Below are 10,197 nucleotides of genomic sequence, written 5' to 3'. Positions count from 1 at the left end.
ATGATCCTCAGCCAGCTCAGTGGGGCCTGGCTGCCCATAGGTTTGGGGAAGCCTGGACCCCGAGATCTTCCAGCTCAGCCCAGGGCTGCTGCCAATCAGACCCAGTCTCTGGGTCAAGGGGCCCCAGCCTTCCTAGTGCCACCCTTTGCCCTTGGCAGCCAGAAGACCTTCTTGGACTGCACCAAACTGGGTAACTAGGGACAGGCAGGCTGCAGCATGGGCAGGATGTGGCTGCCGCTGTATCTCCGCCACTGGCTCCATGGGAAGTGGCCTCAGAGGTATGCAAGGCTTGGCCCCTCACGCAAGTAAGTGTACAGGTAGGAGGGAGGAGAGGGCTCGGGCTCAGTGCTGATCGAGCACAGGCTGTGGCACCAGACTGGGGTCACCCTTGCATGTTTCAGCTGAATGTCTCTGATCTTTAGTTTTCTCTCCCACCTGGGCCAATGCAATTGCCACCATCTTGGCCCCAGCTTCTGCTTAGGGCCACCCTGTCCCCTGAGTCTGTTTTTCCATCTCGTGGACAGAGGGCGTGAAGGGTTTTTTGGTTGTGGCAGGTGGGATCTAGTTCCCTGACCAGGGATTGATCCCAGGCCCCCCTGCATTGGCAGCATGGAGTCTTAGCCACTGAACCATCAGGGAAGTCCTGCCTTAATCACTTCTGTAGCCCCATCCCTGCTCTAGCACAGCAGAGCCAGGCACACAGTGTTTGTTGAATAAATGAATAAGTAATAGTAGTACTTGCCTTCTAAGGGCTATTGGGCAGCCTGAATGAGAGGGGTACAGGGAGCACTGTCAGCTGCCTTCAGTTGGTGCTCCATAAAGGTTCTGGTAATTCCTATCAAGTGTTCTTTATGGCCCAAGCTATGAAGCTAGGCGTACTTCAGCTCAACTTCTGCCTTAGCTGCTGATTTCTGTGTGACCGGGAGCAAGTGGCTTTCCTTTGTGCCTCAATTCCCACCTTTGCAAAAGACAGTTAATAATAATTGAGAACTGAGACTTCCTTGGTGGTCCAGTGGCTAGGACTCTGCACTTCCACTGCAGAGGGCCCGGGTTTGATCCCTGGTCAGGGAACTAGATCCCACATACCACAACTAAGAGTTGGGCTGCAATTAAACAAAGATCCTACATGCCGCAATGAAGACCTGGGCCAGCCAAATAAATAAATATTTTTAAAAAGATAGCTGAGAACTCATGCAAACTGTCTGGGACCATGCCTGGTGGTGGTTTAGTCGTTAACTTGTGCCCGACTCTTGCGATCCTATGGACTGTAGCCTGCCAGGCTTCTGTCCAGGCAATGGGATTTTCCAGGCAAGAATACTGGAATGGGTTGCCATTTCCTTCTCTAGCTTGGGGGACCATGCCTACCAGCATGTCAGTTCCCAAGACCCCTTGGCTTGCTAACCATTCAGCAAACCTTCACGGAATCCAGGCAACTCAGTGGTGATCCCCCAGCTCTGGACCAGCCACCTCCATTGTCCCGTATGGCACCCAGTGGAGGGGACCCTTGGCCTGGGATCCAACCGTGTACCCTCTAGGCAAGCTAGGGACTTCTTTGAGCCTCTATGTCCTCATCTGTAAATGGGGATAATAATGCTTCCAGCCTCACAGCATGCTGGAAAGGAGTGAGTTCCTTGAAGGTGAGTAGCATGGGCTGGGCAGAGTGTTAGGGTTTGGTGTTTGATTTTGTTATGATGAACCGCCTGGGGCTATAGATGTAAACAAGAGGGAGAGAGTCCCTGTCTTCAGGGAGTAGATATTCTGGGAGAGAGAGGAACATTAGCAATCCTCTAAAGAGACATAACACGCCTTATAAGCCCCTGAAGAAAGAGATGAGAGTGCTAAGAGAGAGACCACCAGGAGGGTGAAATTTGTCTTGGATGTGCTTCTGAGGGAGAAAGGATGAGTTGGAATGAGCTCTGGGAAGGATGGATGGAAGAGAGATCCAGGTGGAAGGCACAATAGAGGCAATGGTTTGGAGGCAGGCATACATTTGGTGTGGGGTTGCCAGGTGGTGCTAGTGGTAAAGAACCCGCCTGCCAAGACAAGAGAGTCAGGTTTGGTCCCTGGGTTGGGAAGATCCCCTGGAGGAGGGCATGGCAATCCATTCCAGTATTCTTGCATGGAGAATCCTATGAATAGAGAAACCCGGTGGGCTACAGTCCATAGGGTCACACATAGTTGGACATGACTGAAGCGACATAGCACGCACACATGCACAAGTTTGGTACACTGAAAGAACAGCAAGGAACAGAACTACCATATGATCCAGCAATCCCACTCCTGGGCCAATACCCAAACCAAACTGTAATTCAAAAAGATATGTGCACTCCTATGTCCATAGCAGCACCATTCACAATAGCCAAGACATGGAAACAGCCTAAATGTCCATCAACAGATAAATGGATAAAGAAGATGTGATACATATATACAATGGAGTACTACTCAGCTGTAAAAAGGAATGAAATAACACAATTGGCAGCAACATGGATGCAACTAGAGATTATCATTCAAGTGAATGAAGTCAGAAAGAGAAAGTGTGGAATCTAAAATATAGCACAAATGAACCTATCTACAAAACAGAAACAGAGTCACAGACACAGAAAACCAGATTGTGGCTGCCAGTGGGGAAAGGGGTTGGGGAGGGCAGAGTGGGAGTTTGGGATTACTAGATGCAAACTATTACATTTAGAATGGATAGACAACAAGGTCCTACTGTATAGCACAGGGAACTATATCCAATCTCCTGGGATAAACCATAGTAGAAAAGAATATAAAAAAGAAGGTGTATATATGTATAATTGAGTCACTTTGCTGTACAGCAGAAATTAGCACAACACTGAAAATCAACTCTACGTTGATTAGGGGCTTCCAGGTGGCACCAGTGCTTAAGAATCTGCCTGCAATGCAGGAGACATAGAGACATGGGTTCGATCTCTGGGTCAGGAAGATCTCCTGGAGGACTGCATGGCAACTCACTCCCGTATTCTTGCTAGAGAATCCCATGAACAGAGGAGCCTGGCAGGCTACAGTCTGTGGGGTTGCAAACAGACATGACTGAAGCGGCTGAGCACACACATACACATACTTCAATTAAAAGAACAGAAAAGAGGGGATTCCCTGGTGGTCCAGTGGCTGAGACTCTGTGCTGCCAGTGCAGGGAGCCAGGGTTTGATCCCTGGTCAGGGGACTAGATCCTGTTAATACATGCCATAACTGAGATCCACATGCTGCAACTAAGATCTGGTACAGCCGAATAAATAAATATTAAAAAAAAAAAAAAAAAAGAACAGTGAGGAGGCCAGGGTGGCTGGGGCAGAGAGAGCAGGGAAGGGTTGCAGAGATATAAATGTAGGCAGAGGGGATGGTGGGGTGCAAGGTTTAAGCATAGAAGGACCATGTTCTGGAAGCAAGTTCTGGATCCACTAAGTTGGAAGGGCTCACAGGAAGAACTAGCATTTATTGAGTACCGACTATGTACCAGGCAGTGAGCTAAGGGTTTTCTGTTTAATCCACCCCCCCTACCCAGGGATCCTGGAATACCACCCTTCCCACTGTCCCTCACCCCAAAGGTGGCAGCAGCTTCCTAGAAGTGCCAGTCCCCAGGCCACCTCATCGTCTCCTGCTTCTGAAAAGCAGCCTTGGTCTGCATTAATTCTGTTTTGAAAGGCCTAGAGCAGTTTTGGGTTTTTTTTCCCCTGGTTGAATGTTGATGATTTTGCAGATGAGGAAACTGCGGCCCAGAGAGGTTGAGTAAGTCGCCCCAACTCACACAGCCAGCAGTTGGCAGAGTCAATATTGAACCCAGGCAAGGTAGGATGGAGTCCCTGGCTCCAGACTCCACTGCTCTCTCTCTTAAAATTTTATTTATTTATTATTTAATTTTGGCTGTACTGGGTCTTCATTGCTATGTGAGGGCTTTCTCTAGCTGCAGTGAGTGAAGGCTACTCTCTAGTTGTGGTTCGTAGCTTCTCATTGCAATGTCTTCTCTTGTTGCAGGGCACAGGCTCTAGGGTGCAGGGTTTTAGTAGTTGCGGCACTCGGGGTCAGTAGTTGTGGCATGCGGGCTTAGTTGCCCCTCAGCATCTGGACCATCTAGATCTTCCTGGACCAGGGAAGCAAACCTGTGTCCCCTACATTGGCAAGCAGATTCGTAATCACTGGACCACCAGGGAAGTCCAGACTCCACTGCTCTTGACTCATTTCTCTGCCTCCGGCTCCCGATGCTCTCTGGGCTGGGCTGCATGGCTGTCCACTTTTGCAATCACCTCTGTTTGGCTACTGTTGCTCCTCCTACATCCTGCCTTGAAATCTGTCCTGCTTATTCTCTCCAACAGCTGTGTGCTGCTCGCAAGCACTTGGCACCCGTGGTCCTCTGGTGTTGAGCAGGTAGCCCATCCTCCAGTCAGCAGGTGAAGACGTCCACTGTGCTAGTTCAGGGATGTTGTGTGTGTTAAGACGCTTCAGTCGTGTCCGACTCTGCAACTCCATGGACTGTAGTCTGCCAGGCTCCTCTGTCCATGGGATTTCCCAGACAAGAATACTGCAGTGGGTTGCCATTTCCTCCTCCAGGGGATCTTCCCGACACAGGGATCGAACTCTAGTCTCTTATGTCTCCTGCATTGGCAGGTGGGTTCTTTATCACTAGCCCCGCCTGGGATGAGAAGAGTCAGTGAAGCCCAAAGGCATGAGCTGAGCATCACAGATAGACACACAGATGCACGTACCTTGGAGAGATGCAAGAAGACAGGCTGAGAGGGGTGCAGACCTGGACCGTCCACTGGGTCCAGCAACCAGGGATGCAGGGACAGCCAGTCGGATCTCCAGAGTCCTCCCTGCTCCTGGGGACGCCAGGCCCAGCCCCAGCTGGGGGGTCAAAGTGCACGTTTATTGAGCACTCCCTGTTTGCCAGGCCCTGCTCTGAAGTGTCGGAGAAGGCAATGGCAACCCACTCCAGTACTCTTGCCTGGAAAATCCCATGGACAGAGACTCAGCAGGCTGCAGTCCATGGGGTCGAGACTCAGCAGGCTGCAGTCCATGGGGTCGCACAGAGTCGGACACGACTGAAGCGACTTAGCAGCAGCAGCAGCTCTTAAGTGTTTGATAGGCACTAACTCGTGGCTCAGATGGTAAAGAATCTGCCTGTAATGCAGGAGACCTGGGTCCGATCCTTGGGCCGGGAAAGTCTCCTGGAGAAGGGAATGGCTACCCACTCCAGTATTTTTGCCTGGATAATTCTATGGACAGAGGAGGCTGGCGGGCTACAGTCTATGGGGTCGCAAAGAGTTGAACACGACTGAGCGATTAACATTTTCACTTCTTTCACAACTTAAGTCATCCTCAGAGTAGCCCCATGATATAGGGGTTGCTGCTAAGTCGCTTCAGTCGTGTCCGACTCCTAGCAACCCCATGGACTGCAGCCTACCAGGCTCCTCCATCCATGGGATTTTCCAGGCAAGAGTACTGGAGTGGGGTGCCATTGCCTTCTCCGGATATAGGGGTTAGTAGCATTCTTTTATGTCTTTTTTTACTTTTTGGCTACTCCACTCAGCATGTGGGATATTAGATCCCTGACCAGGTATTGAACTCACACTCCCTGTAGTGGAAGTGCAGTGTCTTAACCGCTGGACCACCAAAGAAGTCCCAGTAACATCCCATTTTATGGAAAAGGAAACTGAGGCCCCAAGAGACAAAATCACTTCCTCAGAGTCACACAGCAGTATGTGGCAGAGGCAGCATTCAAACCCAAGACCTGGTGGTTCCTGTTTTAAACCACTGAGCTGGACCTCCTCTCATAGAATGAGTCAAAGACACTCCCAGCTGCAGGGAGGACAGATGGCCTAGCCCAGACTGGGAGGCACAGTGCTGACCCGGTCCTAGGGATCCCGAGAAACCAAGGCCAGGAGACAGATGGAGCTGCTAGGGGAAACCTGGGCTCTCTGAGTCAGAGACAGGACCCATCTGCCCCCTCCTGTCATTCCCCGCCAACCCCAAGTCTCCACACAGCGTCAAGCTCAGTGTGGCATCTACAGGAACAGGAACCATAAAGGTTGACCGAATCTAGTTGTGTGTGTGTGTGTGTATATGTGTGTGGGGGCTTCCCTGGTAGCTCAGTGGTGAAAAATCCCCCTGCCAATGCAGGGGATGTGGATTTGATCCCTGAGGGGGGAAGATGCCCCTGGAGAAAGAAACGGCAACACACTCTAGTATTCTTGCCTGGAAGATCCCATGGACAGAGGAGCCTGGTGGGCTACAGTCCATGGGGTTGCAAAAGAGTCAGACAGGACTTAGCAACTAAACAGACATGTGTGTGTAGATCTGTGTGTATGTGTGTGTAGATACGTGTGCTTAGATGTGTGTGTAGATAGATTTGTGTGTGTAGATGGTGTGTACATGTGTGTAGTGTGTGTGTAGATATGTGTGTGTGTTTGTAGATATGTGTGTGTGTAGATGGTATGTGTGTGTAGATATGTGTGTGTGTGTGTGTAGATATGTGTGTGTGTGTCCCTCCAGTCAGGTTTCCTGGGAATGGGTGGCCCTGGACTGGAGCGTGGGCATCTGGGGTGCCCTTTCCTCAGCTGGGCGCAGGCTCTGCAGTGGACGAGGGCAGCCTGGCTTTGGGCGGCTGGAACCAGGGCCCTAGCAGATGGACCCGTCTGGCACAGATGCGGGGACATGTGGCGCTGTCGGGGTTCCCTCCAAATGCCCCCTGGAGCGCAGGGTGGGGGGCTGGCCAGGCCCCTCTCAGCCCTCTTCCTGCCTCAGGAAGGAAGGCCCCAGGTGAGGGGAGCAGGAGGAGGGGACCTGAGGAAACAGATGGGCCCGCGGGGCGTGGGAACCTGTGACCTCTGACCCCACAGGCCTGCACAAGGGGGTGGGAACAGGCCAGACAAGCCGCTCCCAAGGCCCTGCTCCAAGGGCCCTGAGTGGGGGAGGGTCACCCGAGGCCCATAGAGAGGGGCATGCTGTCCCTCCTCCCTCCAGGGTTCTGTGCCAACCCCAAGCAGGGTCCGAGTGGGCAGCTTGGCCCTGGCACTGTGAGCACCCCTCTCTCTGGCAGGCATGAGGTGGCTGTTTCCCCCCCACACCCTGCTTCAGCTGTGCCCACCTCCTGCCAGCCGGGAAGCCAGCTGGGAACCTTGGTGCCAGGGGGGGCCCCTGGAGTCCCTGCCCCCTCCTGGGCAATGCCAGCTGGCCCCCACCCCCACCCCCCAGGCCCAGTAATGGGTGGGTAATGAGTGCTGGGGGAGCGGGGAGGAGCGGGGGATGCAGGTGCCACAGGCGCTGGCACGGGGGCCCGATAATCAGGTTTGCCAACGCCATCTGTCACCGCGCGAGCATCTGGGGCTCAAGGTGACCCTGTCACCCTCAGTTACAATTATGAGTTTGGCATCTGTATTAAAGCCCGCCAGCCGGCCAGGCGGGGGAGGGCTGGGGTGGGCATGCGGGTGCACGGTGAGCCCTGTCCCGGGGGTCCCGTTCCCAGGGGCTGCATGGCTGCCAAGACACGGGCTTCTCTGTGCCTGGGAGAGTTTGTGTGTGTGTGTGTGTGTGTGTGTGCATGCCAGCCTCCACAATTCTGTGAATGTATCTGTGTGCAGGGCTGGGAGTCCTGGCTTTTTGTGGGTCTCTGGGTGTGGTGGTTGTGTGTCTGAGCTTAGGGGGTTGGCCAGGGCTGGGGGCAGCTCTGAGATCATGTAGGAACAGAGATGGGTGTGTGTTCAGGTGCTGGGAGGAGTGTGTGGCAGTTCTGGGTGTCTTTGGGTGATGGTGTGTGTCAGGGTGAGCATGTGATGTAATGTGTGTGATGATGTGTGTGATGGTGTGTGTGTGTGTGAGGCTGTATGTCTGGGCATGTGGGTCTGTGTAGAAGATCCTATTGAGGTGGTGTGTGTGTATGTGTGCGTCTTTGAAAATGCACAGGGGCAGCAAGTGGGAGAGGCTCTGTGTGGTCGGCGCAGGGCTCCTTCTCCTGCCGCTTCAATGTGATCCTGTCCTCAAAGCCCCTGCTGCCAAGGCTCTAATGTGGGGGATTGAAGAAGGCAGGGAGCTGGCTCCGAGGGACACCTGGTGTTCTTGGATCTGGATTCTGGGTTCTCGATTATTTTTTCTTGTTTGTTTTTGGCCATCCTGTGCAGCTTATGGGATTTTAGTTCCCCAATGAGGGATTGAACCTGGGGCCCTGGCAGGGAGGTCACCACATCCTAACCACTGGTCTGCCAGGTAATTTCCCACTGGGCCCTTGATTCTAGATTCTGGAGGACAGGATCTAGATTTTTGGATTTTGGATTGTGGACACTTGGACCTGGATTTTTATTCTTTAATTTTTAAAAGTGATTGTATTTATTTATGTATTATTTTTAGCTGTGCTGAGTCTTCGTTGCTGCACAGGCTTTTCTCTAGTTGCGGAGAGTGGGGCTACCCTCTAGCTGCGGTTTGCAGGCTTCTCACAGAAGTGGCTTCTCTTGTTGTGGAGCATGGGCTCAAGGGCATGTGGACTCAGTAGTTGTAGCTCCCGGGCTCCAGAGCACAGGCTCAGTAGTTGCGGTGCACACGTGTAGTTGCCCTGTGGTACAGGGGATCTTCTCGGATCAGGGATCAAACCTGTGTCTCCTGCACAGGCAGGCGGATTCTTTATCACTGAGCCACCAGGGAAGTCCCATGGACCTGGACTTTAGATTCTGGGTCCTGAGTTCTTGGATACGGATTCTAGATCTTGGTATCTGGGAATCTAGATTCAGATTTGATTCTGCGATCTGGTTTTGAATTCCGGAGTTTGGATTCCAGGCTATGAATTCTGGATCTGAGTTCTTGCTTCTGGAGCCTGATTTCCCATCTCTGAGTTCTGTGTGTTGAGTCTGGCCTGTCCACTCTGCCCTTCCATTCAGACAGGGCCAGCGGGCTCCTTTTACTCCACACCAACTCCCACCCCAACCTGATGGGTGCAGGGAATATACATGGCCACCAGGGGACACCCTTGGCTCAGACTTGGGCCAAGCTGACCCAGACACAGAGGAGTTAGGGGACCACCCTGGCCCAGATTGACCCAGCCTTTGAGGTGTACAGGGATAGGGCTTCACCTCCTTCCCCACCCCTCCCAATCTCACCTGGTGACTGATGTCTCTCAAGCATGGAGATCTGGACTCAGCATTCCCACTGATATCAGTCTGGACCAGGGGACAGGGTACCCAGTCAGTGGGTCAGATTGAGAAGAGGGCATGTGTGTGTCTGTGAAGGTATCAATGAGTGCATATGTGAGGGTATGCTGTGTGTCTGGTGTGGGCACATGTGACAGTGATCCCATGGAGTGTGAGCCTGCGTGGTGGTGTGTGGTCATGTGTTACTGAGACTGGCAGGGTCCTCGTGTGATGTACATTGATGGGGCTACATCTGTAACTCTAAGCATCACTCTGGTGGTGTGGGGTACTATTCCCTGTCATATGGGTGTGTCTGGCTGGGACCATGATTGGGTCACTGGGAGTCTGTGTGTATATCTGTGGGTGTCACTGTGCCCATAAGGGTGTCTTGGAGTGTCTGGGGCAGTGTCCTTGACTTGGTCCCTGTGGCAATGAGGTCTTGTCAGTTGGAGTGTGAAGACATGTAGAACAGAGGTGTGCCTTCTGAGAGGGTCTGACCAGGGAAGGCCCGTGATCCAAAGGGGAGTGGAGAGGGGTCCCAGGTGGGTGGGACCAGACATGCTCAAAGCATTTCCTTCATTCCTTCCCTATCTCTGACCCTCGTCCTGTCTGGATCTCTGTATAGCAGTGTCTCTTCTCACCTCTTAGCATCTCTGACTTTGTCTATGTGTCCTGGTTGCCAGGCAGAATGGGCTCCGTGGGTACCGGCTGACTGGTCCTGTCTCCCACTCAAGCCCTTCATATTCCATCTCGATCTCCGGCTCTGCCTTCCTTTGGCCCCTTCCCTCTGTCCTTCCTTATTTGTGCGTTTCTCTTGCAGGTCTCCCATCTCTTTCTCCATCTGTGTCTCTCACTCGGTTTCTAAGTGTCTTTCCCCATCTACAGCTCTGTCTGTCTCTCCCCATCTCTGCCTCTCCCAGTCTCTGCCGGCTCGAGTGGGTCCGGGTGGGTCCGGGACAGCCTGGCCTGGGCGCCGGGGCGAACAATGCCCCATTCACGCGGCCCGCCGGCGCCATGGCAACGCGCCCGCCCCGCCCTCCCTGCGCGCGGGCTGCTCGTGCCA

At 53.0% G+C, this 10,197-nt stretch overlaps 1 protein-coding gene, 1 long non-coding RNA gene and 1 other non-coding gene across 4 annotated transcripts; 2 read left to right on the top strand and 1 right to left on the bottom strand.

Annotated features, from left to right (window-relative positions):
• DAND5 (DAN domain BMP antagonist family member 5) lies at positions 1 to 7,221 on the top strand. Its single transcript, XM_081503025.1, is given in 4 exon segments — positions 1 to 169; positions 172 to 305; positions 4,335 to 4,440; positions 7,058 to 7,221. Coding segments are annotated over 4 exon segments (573 nt in total).
• TRNAG-UCC (transfer RNA glycine (anticodon UCC)) lies at positions 999 to 1,071 on the top strand. The gene has a single exon. It is a non-coding gene; the product is annotated as a tRNA-Gly (tRNA).
• A 1,086-nt stretch (positions 7,222 to 8,307) lies between the features above and the next one.
• LOC145511383 (uncharacterized) lies at positions 8,308 to 10,071 on the bottom strand. 2 transcript variants are annotated; one of them, XR_014057827.1, is made up of 3 exons: positions 9,776 to 10,071; positions 9,105 to 9,164; positions 8,308 to 8,932 (listed from the first exon to the last, which is right to left on the bottom strand). It is a non-coding gene; the product is annotated as an uncharacterized LOC145511383 (long non-coding RNA). The 2 variants fall into 2 exon arrangements; XR_014057828.1 differs by having other exon boundaries at positions 8,308 to 8,869.
• Positions 10,072 to 10,197: the final 126 nt, after the last annotated feature.

This window comes from Giraffa tippelskirchi, chromosome 6 (assembly GCF_054371585.1).
Source record: "Giraffa tippelskirchi isolate mGirTip1 chromosome 6, T2T-mGirTip1v1.2.pri, whole genome shotgun sequence".
NCBI lineage: Eukaryota > Metazoa > Chordata > Mammalia > Artiodactyla > Giraffidae > Giraffa > Giraffa tippelskirchi.
The sequence above is the reverse complement of the archived record's forward strand: the minus strand, read 5'-3'. Positions and strand labels throughout refer to the sequence as shown.